The 15,606-nt window shown below is 40.5% G+C and overlaps 1 protein-coding gene across 3 annotated transcripts in view; it reads left to right on the forward strand.

The window, feature by feature from the left end:
- The window catches only part of PRPF40A (pre-mRNA processing factor 40 homolog A), a 49,429-nt gene that overhangs the window by 14,750 nt on the left and 19,073 nt on the right, over positions 1-15,606 (forward strand). For 2 of the 3 annotated variants that reach the window (XM_019522403.1, XM_019522405.1), the window contains 11 exons: positions 188-265; positions 378-488; positions 1,082-1,202; positions 2,214-2,238; positions 2,610-2,966; positions 4,118-4,226; positions 5,274-5,338; positions 6,277-6,441; positions 8,342-8,450; positions 9,428-9,578; positions 10,668-10,801. In XM_019522403.1, the coding sequence (XP_019377948.1) occupies positions 188-265; positions 378-488; positions 1,082-1,202; positions 2,214-2,238; positions 2,610-2,966; positions 4,118-4,226; positions 5,274-5,338; positions 6,277-6,441; positions 8,342-8,450; positions 9,428-9,578; positions 10,668-10,801 (1,425 nt within the window). The remainder of the gene's footprint in view (positions 1-187; positions 266-377; positions 489-1,081; positions 1,203-2,213; positions 2,239-2,609; positions 2,967-4,117; positions 4,227-5,273; positions 5,339-6,276; positions 6,442-8,341; positions 8,451-9,427; positions 9,579-10,667; positions 10,802-15,606) is intronic. The other variant, XM_019522404.1, reaches the window with a different exon arrangement.

Consider the following 15,606-nt stretch of genomic DNA (forward strand, 5'->3'; position numbering starts at 1 on the left):
TGCTCAGGTCCCTTCTGACCCTAGAAACTATGAAACTGTAGGGTTAAAGTTGTAATGTTTTTGCCATACTTACATCTATAGGCTCTTGTGAAGGTTACCAGTTTCTCACTTAGTACTTTTTTATTTTTTTAAATGAATAGGAGAAATGGGTATGCATTTTCAGAAATGTGTCTCTTCTTTTTCTCAGACTGCACATCCAGTAGTCTGTTCAGCCCAGCAAACCACCACAGTCAACAGTTCGGTAACTGAAGACCAGTCTAAACAGGTTTTACCATTTTCCCTTTGTATTTAATTTTTCTGTCAGTGTTTTTTTTTAAACCATTCCAGAAAAGCACATTTTATACCTCGTTGATGATCTGTTTTATGTTTTCCTATAGAAATCTGTATGGACTGAACATAAATCACCTGATGGAAGAACTTATTATTATAATACTGAAACAAAGCAATCCACATGGGAGAAACCAGATGATCTTAAAACACCTGCTGAGGTAAATTAAGCTCAAGTGAAAGCTTTGGAATGGTTTACTGTGAGCTTGTATCTGGACAAAAACTTAACAGTGAAGCTATCCTGGTGCAAAGCAGTTGTTATAACAGCAACAATGATTGCCCTGGTATAGTTAGACTGGTACATTTTCCTGTGTAGATAACCATGTAGCATAAGCGGCATAATATGCCCACCATGTGACATGGATGAGAATTTTTTATTTCAGTATCTTGCATCTGACCACAGAAGACCCTAAAACTAATCCAACTGATTTTATAAATGCTAGAAAAGCTTTGCATTTATAATTGCATAAAGAGGTCTTTTTATAGCAAAAGATTTAAAGAAATTGTTTCAGAACTTCAAAAATCAGTGCTGTATAAAGTACAGATTTTTAGGGTCCTCTGCTTTTGGAATTAAAATGATATTGGGTTTGCTTGTTACTGTTCTTGAGAAATGTTTTTCATTGTATGTACTAACATTTAAGACTTTTTGTTGTAATGTTTATTTTAGGGATTGTTTTGTAGAAATCTTTTAGTGTTACAAAATTGATTTAATATGATTTTGATTTTTTTTCTGTGCATTTTTTCTGTGCATCAGCAATTATTATCTAAATGTCCTTGGAAAGAGTACAAATCTGATTCAGGAAAGCCTTACTACTATAATTCCCAAACAAAAGAGTCACGGTGGGCAAAACCTAAAGAACTTGAGGATCTTGAAGGTAACATTATGGCCACTGAAAATCTGTTAATTTTGAAAATGTTGTTTATATGTGAACTATTTGCACTGTCGTCTTACTGTTGAAGCAATTCTTATTAGAAACTGAGTGGAGTAAAATAAGTGAAGGAACTTGTTCAGTAAATAATTAGAAAGCAGAAAGAAATCTGTTCTTGTTTCAGCATTGGTAGTGTCATATATTAAATGCTTCACTGTTACAATGTCATCTGCAGTGTACTAAAACTACTAATAATGCGTGTTGTTTTAGTTGAATATAAACATTACCACTAGCTTTGCTTGGTGAACGATTTTGATAAAAATGAAACAAATCATAATATTTAACTAATTATTACTCATCGTTACTTTGCATGATCTAATGTTGGATAAAATTAATGCTGAAGTCAATACCATGCATCCAGAGATGCTTCTTTGTTTGAAAAATATTAGGTCACAAGAGGTAGAAATATAAATTTACATCACATTTGGATTTCCTTCTGACTATTTAAAAAAAGTAGCTTCTTACCTTGAACAGGTGACATGTACTGCTCTGTTTACTGATTGTGTAGGTACTATTTTACCTTGATATTGAAGGTAAAATAACTTCAGTCAAGAAATATATAGATTTTTTGTTTATTAAAGGAAGGTTAGATCACAGATGAGAAGTTTAAATATGTAAATTAAAGAAGAAACCATTGACTAGATAAAAACTAGATAGAAAAGATATGGGGTTTAGTCAAATTCTTTTCGTAATGTGTGTTAACCCCAATAGCTTTTAAAATTACCACAGAAGAGCAAGTAGGGGTTGCAAAAAACTGTTTGGTTGGAGTTCTTATGTTATGATTTGATTTTGCATCATTTAATTCTAATTGATTTTTTTTAAAGTTATTGAAGCATATTTAAAATAACGATCTACTTATACATCTGCCTTCTTAAAATATCAACAATAACTTTCCTAAACATAAGCAGCTTTTGAAAAAAAAATTGTTTTGAAATTATATATTTTTTTTCCTTATAGCAATGATTAAAGCAGAAGAAAACAGGTATGTTCACTTAAAAACTTGTCATCAGTACAAAATGTATAATGTGCCTTTCTATTTTTAAAAAGTATTTCCCTGATCCCCTAAAAAAAAAAAAAAAAAAAAAAAAAAAAAAAAAAAAAGTCTGCCTTCATTCTTGTTGTCTAGTTTTCATTTTATTCTTCAGCTGTATCATCTTAAAGTACTTCTGCTTTGAAGATTGTCCTTATAACTTTATTTTTTGTTCCTTATTACTTGTGGAAAAACATTTTGTAGGGTGGGTCTACTAACTGTGTATTTTAGAAACTTCCTTTAACTGAAATACTTTTCCCTGAAGCTTAATTGACATAATGATTATTTAATTGCTCTTTCTATTTCTCTTTTGACATACTCAGCAGCAAACCAGAAGAATCAACTCCAACTACATCTACAGCTGCTGTTGCAACAGAAGTAACCAATACAACAACCACCACCACCACTTCTGCAGCTGCTGAAACTGCTGTAGCTGCTACTGCAACTACTGCCACCCCTGCTGCAACAGCTGCCTCAGAAAGTGAAACTGCTTCTACTACTAGTTCTGCAGCTGCTACTGGTAGTGTTACTGCAACTGCTGCAGAAAATGAAAGTACAGGTACAGCTACAGCTGATGAACAAGTGCAGCAAACCAATGCTACTCCCGTTGTACAGGAACAGAATGCAGAAACTGTCACAAACACAGTAGAGGAAGGTTTTAAGCAGGAGGGTTCAGCAGAGTAAGTAAAATCCTGTGACTTGGGTTGGCTGCAGTTGTCTAACACTTTCTTAAGTGTTCAGAATTCCAGAAGGGAGACAAGGTTCTAAACTCTAGAGTTTCTCTTGGCATTTTTTCTGAGACAAAAAGGGGGTGGGGAAGTGAATGAGACTTTGCAAAGAGAAATGAGTAAGAAATGAAGAGTGCAGAAAAGGTGCTCAGTCCTTTAAAAAAAAAAAAACAAAAACAACCAATTCCCTTTAAATCTTTAACTAGTCCTTCATCTCATTACAAATTTAATAGGAAATTCTTATGACTCAGTTTATTTTAAAGAAATCTGAAATGTTTTGAGAGATGCTGGATAAATGTTTAAAGTACAGAACTGTTCACACTGTCAATGTGGAAAAATTACTAAACTTCTTACTGACCTGAGTGCAGTTTAAACAGGCAGTACTTCTGAAACGCCTACATTCTTGTGTATAATAAGAAAAAATGTTTCGGCTAAACAGTCCAAATAAATCAGAACAGCTATAAAGGTGTATATGATCTCTTCTCTAGAGAGACAAACTATACACACTTTGCCTTTCATCGCTGAAAGCTTGAGAACTTGTTGCAACTGGGAGGTCAGGAGACTGACTGGGTTAATAGTAAGTGGCAAAGGCAAGATCCCTTCATAGGCAATGCCTTACCTCTTTCTCCCACTTTAAATGGAAAGGCAAGGAACTAGAACAGGTTGTTGATCGTAGCAGCATCTTGTCATTCTAAAGAGAAAGGTACTTTTAAAGTTGTTCTGTAATGAAATCCTTAACTTGGATCTGGGGCTTGGGGTTTTGACAAGTGTGTATTTTATTTCCGACTGATAAGCACTTTATATAAATGGAGTTTATTGTTAAAATTATGAATGCTGTTTCTCAGCAATGTTCTCTTGATTGTTTATTTTTAAAATTAATGGTAATTCATAGAATCATAGAATCAATGAGTCAGAAGGGACCCAGACAGATCATCAAGTCTGACCCCCTGCCATAGGCAAGAATGAGCGCTGGGGGGGAAGGGGTCATAAGACCCCAGCCAGGTGCCTATGCAGTCAATTATAGGTGCCTATAACTGTTTGTTAAACTGCTAAATTATGTATTTACTTGTCTAATTATTCTCTTTATCAATTCTTATTTATAGTGCTACTCCCAAAAAAGAGGAGGACGATGCCCAGCCAGTTAAAAAAACATATACGTGGAATACAAAAGAAGAAGCGAAACAAGCATTTAAAGAGCTTTTGAAAGAAAAGGTTTTTAAATTGGGTCAACTTACCTTAACTTCTAGAATTACTACAAAATGTGCTTTCTTGAGTGCTATTTCTTCTCTCTTGTTTTCCAAAAGAAAATCTCAGTATTAAAAAGCTGACTTTTAGATTTGAAGGAAATAAAAAACTGTCATAGAAAGAGTATACTTAAGTCTTTTATTAGAGATGTTTGTGTTTTAATTAGGGCTTTCTCAGTTCAGTTTTTCTTTTTGTTTCTCCTCTTCCACCCACAGCAACTATAACCCAAGTAAAAATTCCAGTTGTTGTCCAAGAAATTATGATTGATTTGGTTACCATGTGAAGCTGTTGCTTTGGTGACAGGGCTCTAAAAATCCAGCCCTACAAAAGTAAAAACTCTTTTAACAACAGATATTTGAACAGGTTCCTGGAGTGTATGAGGAGGGGAGTGGACCTAACACCTTAAAATCTATCTCCTTTTTTCTTCTGTTTCTCAGATTGTTAAAGAAAATTCCATTTAAAGACAAAATTTTCCCTTAAAATTCATCCTTAGGAAGTCATAATCTTACTGTTACAGACAACTGCATAGCTGAAATTTTATAATGATTTAATCATATTATTACTTCTCTGCAGCATCAAAAGTATTTTAACTTAAGTCTCTTTGATTTGCTCTCTGAATTCCTCACCATTAAAAAGACAAGTGGGCTGGAAGAAAAATGAGTCAATACTGGATTTTTCTTTCCATATAGCTTGGTTGTTAAGAGTTCCTCTAGAATATTTTTCACTGTAGTGTGAGGCAGGAGTTACTTGAAGAAGAATCAAAGGATAAAAATAGTGATAAGCCTAAAACCTGAAATTTGTTTTTCTGTTGACTGATGTTATGACAACATCACTTTAATATTACTAATAAAGTTATTAAAGGGAAGTATTATATTTCTCTACAACTCTTCTAGTCAAGTCAGGGAAAAGTCTGTTGGAGGGATCTCACCTCCCAGATTGAATATTTCTGAGGAAACAAACATACAATGTTGATGCCAAATCTGTAGTCACATTATTGATTTAATGTCTTCACAGCGTGTACCCTCCAATGCCTCCTGGGAACAAGCTATGAAAATGATCATTAATGATCCAAGATACAGGTACTTCCTACTTACTGCTGAATTGCTTACAAACATATGCTCTATTTTGATCCTTGAATTTACATTGTAGTTCTTTATGAACAAATTATGGTTGAACGAAATACAGATGTTTGTATGCTAAGCCAGTTGCCTCTTTGTACACATTCAAAAGTAGGTAATGTCTTGGGACCTACATGAAGGTGACTAATGGAATGATTCATGATCTTGGACCCAAAATTTAATGAATGTTATGCCAGCATTAGCAGCACGACTATAATTAAATGGTCTACATATGTTTTGAAAATCTGTCCTGAAATGGACTTCTGTTTTTAATGGAGATGCTGAGAATTCTGTGGGACCTATTAAATATTGAACACACTTGATACTTTTTATGTATATGGAGTGTCCCAGTGTTTTCTGATGATAGTGCCTCTTTACAAGACTGTTTTGTAGGGGTGCACCCCCCACCACAAGATGTTGCTCCGGCCCTGCCACGTCCCTCACTGCAGGGGATGTTGATCTGTGTCCCTCCCGTTTCCTTTCACCACACTGGACTTACCAGCTGGAGGCAGCTCTCCACATTGCTGGCTGCACAGTATGGGCACTTCTCAGCCAAATTATTGGCCCCATTGGGCCATTATCCAATACAGACAGTTTTTTCTTTATATTGATACCAGTCTGATATGTGACCAATGTATTGGTGCACCTCTACTATTTTATTCTTTATCTCGCAATGCTATTTTTTCTAATGCAGTTTATTGAAATGAAAGCTGGTACAGTAATATAAATATTGGTTTTGTGCTTTTCCATAGAATTAAGTTCATTTTACCACCCTTCATTATTAAAATTTGTCTTGTGTTCTGAAGGTATGCTAATATGAGACTTGCATTCTTTCTTTTCTAATTTGATTCCAGTTTTGTGTAAATAAGCATCTGGTTTGTTTTTCCCTTCACATTTAGTGCTTTGGCAAAGTTGAGTGAAAAAAAGCAAGCCTTTAATGCTTACAAGGTTCAGACAGAAAAGGAAGAAAAAGAAGAAGCCAGATCAAAATACAAAGAAGCTAAAGAATCTTTCCAGCGTTTTCTTGAAAACCATGACAAGATGACATCTACAACAAGATATAAGTAAGAGCAACTTAATGTATAAAACCAGTGCATTTGTTTTTCAAATTCAACCTTTAAATCTGGTTGGCTACGTAGCTGGTGAATATTAACTTTTGGGTAATGTTCAGTCTGATAAATCTTGGGACTACAAGCATAAATTTTATCCTCTTTGTAAAGTAGATTGAAGCCATGGACAAAATATTAGAACTGATTATTATTGGATCTCAACTAACTAGGAGTGAAGGAAACTGAAACACTTTTAAGTTATTTTTACATGCTTCAGTATTATGCATAATAGACATGTGTGCTGGTTCTGATCTTGCTGCCTCTTGACTGTGGAGTGGCATTATAAGCGAGCTGACTTTTCTCAATCTTTTTTTTTTCCCCTTCTTCCCTTCCCCTTCTGAGCTCTGTGTTTAATTTTTAATATGTCTTTTATTTTATTATTGTTACCCATATGAGTTTCTTTTGGAGCATATAAAATATCAAAGTAACTTTACCGCATTTATTCAAATACAAGACAAGGTTATTTCCTCCCCTTCCCACCAAATTAGCATGGGGGCAAAGGCCCATTGTCTTACATTTGCATGCAAGGAAACCATGTTAGATACATTATCTATCTTTGAACTAAAAGGCAGAATGTGCCCAGTAATGGAAACCAACTGTGAAGTTGATTTAAATGCAGAAAATACTGAGCATGATTCCAAAATATGTGCCTCCCTGGGCAAACAAGCAATGGGAACCTACCACAAGAGTAGTACTGTCCATCTGAGTAAGACAGATAGATAGATAAGCCCATTAACCACAGTCTCCCTCAGCTCCAACTCTTCTTTTAAGTCATGGTGAGCCACTACCACTATATTGAATATATTTCAACTTTCTCTTCACTCCCATTTTTGAAATGTTTGGGAGTTTTGGAGCCGGGCTTTCAGGGAATAAAAACCTAAGAGGAAGGAGAAAGTGGGAGAAGGACTGCTCTGATATTGACATCTAGCTCTTTGATCACTTCCCACAGCTCTTCCTGGGGTGCACGGGCCCCTGATCTGCGTGTGGGGTTTCAGCAGGCTGCTGCTGCAGGCCTAGGGATGGGGAATTGAACTGGGGGCTGGAGAATCCCTGCCGCATGACCTGGCTCCGCAGGGAACAGAGATCCATGCCGGGGTCTCCTCCCTGCTGCTGCCCGTCCTGTTCAGCCCGGGATTTCTGCTCCCTGCAGAGCCAGGTCACGCAGCAGGGACCAGCAGGCTTGCTCGCAATTCTGTGCTGCTTCCTTGGCCTATGACCCACCATGACAGGGATCAGAGAGCTGTGCAGGCGTTTCCTCACCTGCACGGAGGGCAGCAGCCCTCTCCATCCACTGGACAAGTCACCCATGGCCCCGTCCTGCTCCCTGTTGGGGGCCCCAAGCCCTGCCCAGCTGGGTGGGGCTGTGTGAAGCTTCCCTTGCAGCCCGTTTAAACCAGATTCACAGGCGATTCGGCTGAAACAAAACAGGACAGTGATATGAAATGCCAACGTGAATTGCTGTCCTCTGAAATGGCTAAATCCGAAGCCAAATCAAAACACAGCCCTAGTTTTCCTTACTGTCACTTGCATCCCACAGTGTATTGTGGTTTCATATCATTCTCATGAACTCTTTCCTATAAAAAACATTATTTATGCTATTGGAATCTATATTTTTTTTATATTCTTGTTCACTCTCCACGTAAGTAACAAAAACTAATAAGAATTTTTTTTGTAGTAATGTGCATCAGTTGACCCAAGAGATGCACCTAACAAATTTTGTATCTGTAATCTGTACACTAGAAAAGTAGTTGATTGTGATCCAGATCACTTATATTTGTAGTCAGTCAAAGTGATGGTTAAATTGGTGTTTGACAAAATGATTATATGTTACTTCATATTTCCTTTAACTAAACAGAAAAGCTGAACAAATGTTTGGAGAGATGGAGGTCTGGAATGCAATATCAGAGCGTGATCGTCTTGAAATTTATGAAGACGTGTTGTTCTTTTTATCTAAGAAAGAGAAGGTAACTTTTTTTTCTTTGTTATTTTTTGAGCTCGATCTGAAAGAAAACCGATTTAAACTTGCTCTAGAAAGTAAAGAATTTGTAAGTGATTTTGTGTTTGTTTTGAATTAGTAAAACTTAAAAAATCCCACTTACTATTGCCCTTTCTCATTGAAGTAGCTCTGGTGATTGTAGGATTATTAATGTCTTGTTTCACTAAGAAAATCCTACTCAGCCTTTTAATGTGGATATAACTTAATTTATAAATTAGTTTCTGTTCCAAAGTACTTTTAACTAATGTTGATCTGAACAACGTATTGAAACAAATCTTGGGCCAGGTCCTTAATTGGTATAAATTGTCATATTTCCTTTGACTTCAAGCAGAACTATGATTTAACCAAATGAAGATCTGGCCCTGTGTATAATAGGGATCATTTGTTAACCTCTGGACTATAGGAGCTGCTCAATTTTGTGTAGTAACATTACACAATATTTTTCCAGCTAGTGTGAAACAGTGAATCTAAGGTATGTTGGGATATGTAGGAAGGTATGTTTCAAGACAAAAGTAATGGACGACTTCAAAGTTTCTGCATTTTCTAATGGTTGTTAGATGATTTATTATTTGTAAACACTAGAACCAGCGTTTTAGATCTACTAGGCAAAACAGCTCCTTCAACATCTGAGTAGGCCATAATAAAACACCTGCGCTGTGCTGATGCTATCTTAAAAATGAACAGTTACTCATTGGTAATACTTGATTAAGGTTTTATGGAATTGACCAGAAAGATGAGACAAGATCAATAAAAGATTACATGACTGTGGATTCAACCAGTCAGTTTATTTAATAAACTAAAATTAGATTTTTTTATGCAACTATGTCTAGAATGCTGTCATGTTCTTTGGATATAGTTTGGCTTTTGTTCTTGCATGATACAGTATTAAGAAAAATTGATAAAAATTCGATTTTTTTTGCCCTTGACTGTTGTTTCTCTTTTTAGGAACAAGCCAAGCAGTTGCGAAAAAGGAATTGGGAGGCTCTAAAAAACATACTGGATAACATGGCTAATGTAACTTATTGTACCACTTGGTCAGAGGCTCAGCAGTATCTGATGGACAACCCTACATTTGCAGAAGATGAGGAACTTCAGAGTAAGAAAATAATGTTCAGAAATCTCTTCAAGAAGAGGGCATGAAACTGGTTTAATGTTAATGATTCCAGATAGTTAAACATGGTTTGTCTTGCCCAGGTCAGCGGCAGCTAATTAGAACAGCTGCTAAGCAACCTTGTAAAACGATCTGCTCTGTTCAGCCCTTAGCTCCACAAGAGGAAGGGAGGTATATTCAAGCCACAACACCTCATTGGGCTACTGTAGTTAAAATGCACAATTTTCTTAACTAATGGTACAGAAGGAAGTGATGCTAGCACTCTGGTCATCTTTGATTCCACAGCCCAAACGATGCTGATCCTTTTAGAGCTGGATCAGCCAGGGATGGCCTTTGACATCAGTCCAGGACAGGGCTTAAACTCTTGCTTTCAGAGCCATAGTGAGATGTCATAACCATTTTGCCACCACACCCCTTAGCTTTAGAAAAAAATATTGATAATCTTCTTTATAATCTTAATAGTGAGGCAAGCAATTGCCTTGTCATGGAGACTGAATCGCCCTTGTGCCAGCTAGGCTCTGGGATTTGGAGCAATGTTTTACAGTGAGTATCAAGTGCAGCAGCCACTTTCTGTCCCTCACCCCCATAAAGACCCTCAAATGTCTATCATGCCTATCAAGAAGGTGTGGTCTGTGCCTCAGCTCTCAAACTCTAGCGTAGACAGAATTTAAAGTTAGAAAGGAACTCATTCTCTCTGATAGAAGCACACCTTGGTTCCCTACAAAGACCGACTTGGTTCGTGTTGTCCAAGAACAGAGCATGACTCCATGAATTTGACACGTGCCTCCTGTACTTTTTCCCATAGCTACTACATAAGTTTGGGCATGGGGGGAGGGGGTAACACAAGGGCCCTTCTTCCCACCTACAAACTTCTTTAGAGAAGTTTCCTTTTCCTTGACTAGGATTCAGTAGTGTGAGACCTATTTTACTGCACTGTTTTTATTCTCCTTATTTACTGCTATTGAGTAATGTCCTTTACCATTATAAAATTAATTATGACTGAGGAGAGGAGCTGCAAATAGAAATAGTCAAGTAAGAAATATTTTGATTTCAAACTCCCTGTGTGATTTCTAGATATGGATAAAGAAGACGCCCTCATCTGTTTTGAAGAACACATCAGGGCTCTGGAGAAAGAGGAGGAAGAAGAAAAACAAAAGAGTTTGCTGAGGGAAAGGCGCCGACAGCGTAAAAATAGAGAATCTTTTCAGGTGGATAAAAATCTTTTAATTTGGGAAGCTAACAGGTTCAGATATTTTGGACACTTTAAAGCTGTCTTAGAATGTGGTCACTACATATCCTAGATGATCAATAGTATGCTAATAAGCAGAAGGTAAATGAGAATACCTTGGCTATGATTCTCGTAAATAATTTGACCTTTTGTTGATACTAAGAGCATAGTTACACTTCTGCGTGCAGAAGAGGCACTGGACAGGAAGAATGCATGAGCAAGGTCAATTATTTAATCTCAGGCTTCAGAACCAGTATTATATTTTTGTTTTAAAAACTGGTTTAAACTTTTGGCTGTGATGTGATTCTTTCGTAGAATCACAGAAAGGGTTGGAAGGGACCTCAGGAGATCATCTAGTCCAACTCCCTGCTCAAAGGAGGGCCAGCCCAAACTAGATGATCCCAGCCAAAGCTTTGTCTAGCTGGGTTTTGAAAGTCTTCAAGGATGGAGCTTCTACCACTTCTCTTGGTAAACTGTTCCAGTGTTTTACTACTCTCCTAGCAGGAAAATTCTTCCTAATATCTAACCTAAATTTTCTCTGCGGCATCTTGAGACCGTAGCTCCTTGTTCTGTCACCTGCCACCACTGAGAATAGTTTAGCTCCATCCTCTTTTGAATCCCGCTTCAGGTAATTGAAGGCTGCTGTTAAATCCCTCCACCCTCCCCTAGCCTCCTCACCATTTTTGTTGTCCTCTGCTGGACTCTCCAATTTGTCCACATCCTTTCTGTAGTGGAGTGCCCAACACTGAACACAGTACTCCAGATGTGGCTTCACCAGTGCAGAATAGAGGGAAGAATCACTTCCCTTGACCTAGTGGCAGCACACCTACTAATGCAGACCAGTATGCTGTTAGCCTTCTTGGCAACAAGAGCACACTGCTGGCACATATTCAGCTTATTGTCCTCTGTAAACCCCCCATTCCTCTTCTGCAGAGCTGCTTCCCAGCCAGTCAGCCCCCAGCATGGGTGTCTGGTGCCTCTTGAGTCAGCAACCGGGGGGGTCCCCCAGTGGCTGATCCTGCTGGCCACAGCAGCACCAATCTTACTCACCGTAAAAGCAGCCATGCTGCTTCCGGAGCTCCACAGCTGCTTTTGCTGGCAGCCCAGCTCCCCGGCCAGCACTGGCAGGGGGGGCACTGGTGCTTCCGCCTGCCCCCCTGCCTGCCAGCTAAACAGGGAGCACAGCCTAGCAGGGGGTGCACGTCCACCCCCTACGCATCGCCTCTGGCTCCCAGCCTGTACTTGTGTGTAGGATTGTGCTGTCGTAAGTGCAGGACTTTGTGCTTGTCCTTGTTGAACCTCATGAGATTCCTTTTGGCCCAATCCTCCAATTTGCTTAAGTCGCTCTGAATCCTAACGCTACCCTCCAGTGTATCTACTACACCCCCCAGCTTGGTGTCATCTGCAAACTTGCTGAGGGTGCACTCCATACAGTCTTCCAGGTTATCAATGAAAATATTGAACAAAACCGGCCCCAAGACCGACCCCTAGGGCACCTCACTTGATACCTGCTGCCAACTACACATCGAATTATTGATTACTACTCTCTGACCCTGATGCTCCAGCCAGTTTTTCTGTCCACCTTACAGTCCATTCATCCAGCCCATACTTCCTTAGCTTGCCTGCGAGAATGCTGTGGGAGACCATATTAAGAGCCTTGATAAAATCAAGGTACACTGCATCTGCCAGTCTCCCTGCATCTACAGAGCCAGTCACTTCATCTTAGAAGGCAGTCAGTTTGGTCAGGCATGACTTGCCCCTGGTGAATCCATGCTGACTTCCTAACCACCTTTGTCTCCTCCAAGTGCTTAAAAATGGGTTCCTTGAGGATCTGCTCCGTGCTTTTTCCAGGGACTGAGGTGAGGCTAACTGGTCTGTAGTTCCTTGGGTCCTCCTTGTTCCCTTTCTTAAATATGGGCACTGTTTGCTCTTTTCCAGTCATCTGGGATCTCTTCTGATCGCCATAAGTTTTCAAGGATAATAGCCAATGGCTCTGCAGTCACATCAGCCAATTTCCTCAGGATGCTCAGGTGCATCCCATCCCGCCCCATAGACCTGTACGCGCCCAGGTTTTCTAAGTAATCCCTAACCTGTTCTTTCACCGCTGAGGGCTGCTCACTTCCTTCCCAAACTGTACTGCCTGTTCCAGTAATGTGGGAGCTGACCTCACTTGTGAAGAGGAGGAAAAAAAGGGCATTGAGTACTTCAGCCTTTTCTGCATCCTCTGTCACAAGGTTGTTTCCCCACTTACCTCAGGGCTTTGGTCTCCATCCCCTGGCAAACCTAGTTTAAAGCCCTCCTCACTAGGTTAGCAAGCCTGTCTGTGAAGACTCTCTTCCCTCTCTTCATCAGGTGGATCCCAGCTCTTCCTAGCAATCCTTATAACAACATCCTGTGTTAGAAGAAGCCAAGCCCTGTGGCAACACCACCTGCACAGCCAGGTGTTAATCTGCAGGATGCACCTGTTCCTGCTTGGGCCCTTTCATTTGACCAAAAGGATTGATAAGAACACAACCTGAGCCCCAGAGCCATATAGTCACTGTTGATACACTCAGGGTCTCCCCTGGCAGTATCATTGGTGCCCACATGGATGAGCAGCATGGGGTAGTAGAGGGCCAAATGAGCCTCAGTAATCTGTCTATGGCATCTTGGATCCAGGGTCTAGGCAAGCAGCAGACCTCCCAAGACAACAGGTCAGGTCGGCAGATGGCTCCCTCTGTCCCCTGCAGAAGGGAGTCTTCAACCACCACCACCTATTTATTTTTGGTGGTGGTCCCACCTTGTTGAGGCCTAGCCTGTCTTCTTCCACCAATGGAACGTGTTCTTACTTCTCTGCTGCTAGGGCTGCATATCTGTTCTCCAGATGAATGACTGCAGGTGGAGGTGAAGATCTTGCCTTGCTGCCAAGAAGTCAAAAGCCTCCAGCTTCCACCCTCTTGTGTGTCCATGTCCTCTCTGTTCTCTAGTGTTTCATCTGGCATTTCTTCCTCCACAATCCCAGAGGTCTCCTCCACCATCAAATCCATGAATGCCTAATGGCAGAGGACGCTTTGGAGCCTTGCCACCTCCTCCTTTAGTTCGCTTGCCAGTTCCCTGGGAGACACCACCAGGAGGCACCACTCATACCCCAGGCGCTCCCTGACCTGGCTGTCACTGAAAGGAACCTGCAAGCTGCAGTCCCCACAGCATGAAACTTGGACCTGGGTGGAAGTGTCTATGGTGAGTGGTCCTACCTGGACAAAAACTTCACGGGTGCAAGCAGACGCCCTCCAGCCATTTCCCTGGGTTTCTTAATTTGCCTTCTCTCTTACTGCTCTTCTTCCAAACAGACCTTCCCTAGCGAGGCCACCTGGAACTGGCCTGTTTATTTCTCGGTGGCCACAAAGGGTTCCCATTTTTTCCCCCACTTCCTCATGCCAAGCAGAAAGGCTTATCCCTCAATTTAAAAAAAAAAAAAAAAAGGTCAGGGAACACCATAAACTGGCCTCAGAACTGACCGGTGAACTGCCTGCAAACTGATTACAGCTGCTGGTCGCTGGCTTCATTTCCCTGGGGAGTCTCCTTTTATGCCCTGCTGGGCCTGGACTAGCTCTTCTCCCTTGTTAGGGTTTCTGTCAGGCCCAGTCAGTAATCACTCTCAGCTTCTCAGAGCACCCAAATGCACACGGCTCAGCAAACCAGAGGCACAGGCAGCTGGATCACTTACCTTCCCTGGGCAGGATCTGGTGCCTGCTTTCTCTTCTGTAATCATGTTATTTAGCCTAGATGCATTGCTTAACTTTCCCAACTCGATCCATCACTTTGGTTGTTTAATACACCTAAAAGTTAATCAAGGACAATTGGTGGGCCTTTTGCATGAGTTAAATTACTTTAATAAAATGTGTCCGCAAGATTATGCTTTACTGTTGCAAGTTCCTATTGATGGACAACCTTTTTTTTGTCCTATGAAACACCACACCCAGCAAAGATGCCTGTTAGTAAAGGTGATTGCTGTTGAGACTATAATTTAATTTCCAATTCAAAATGAGCTAAGCTTAATTTGTTTCTGTAGTAAGCACAACCTTCTGCTTATATGAGGTCTTAAGGTTTACTGTGGACTTCATAGTTAGTAGGGTCAGAACGGACCTGAGCAGATCATCAAGTCTGACCCCCTGCCATAGCAGGAAAGAGTACTGGGGTCGAAACTGATGCCATAAAGTTGAAATGGTGTCAATTTATAAACATTGTAGGTGCAAACCTTGGCAACTCGAAATGTTGCAAGTTGAGGACTGCCTGTATAGAAATTTATGTCTTGTGTGGCGGGTGCAGAGATCCCACCTCAGGAACACAGCTGGGTATTCGTATCCCTCCGCTGTTTCCACCACGTGAGGCGGGCCAGTAGGGGGTGCTCCTGCATCAAGCCACCCACCTCCCTGCGCCCGACCACCTTCCAGGCTCTGAATGCCCCCCTAGGGGCGCCTTATGTCTGGCCGACCCCTCTCCCGGAGCACACTCGCTAGTCTGGGGGTACCGTGCTGCCACCACCCCAAGAATGGACTGTCTTGCGGCCCTGTGTCCTTGGGGTAACACAGGTCTAAAGTACCACAGGTACTCGACCCAATACAGGCACTTGGGGTACTTCCCCAAGTCCGGGGGCAAAAAGGAAAGTCTCCCTTAGTCCGCAGACCTAAAGGGTCTCTTAGGCATAATTTAGACCCACCCCTCAATAAGTCTCCCACACCAGTCAAAAAGGAGAACTTTATTGATTACAGGGGGTAGGGCAAACTAGGGTACAGGATAAAGCAA

The sequence above is a fragment of the Gavialis gangeticus genome, unplaced genomic scaffold, assembly GCF_001723915.1.
Source record: "Gavialis gangeticus isolate Ggan-Ray unplaced genomic scaffold, GavGan_comp1, whole genome shotgun sequence".
Classification (NCBI taxonomy): Eukaryota; Metazoa; Chordata; order Crocodylia; family Gavialidae; genus Gavialis; species Gavialis gangeticus.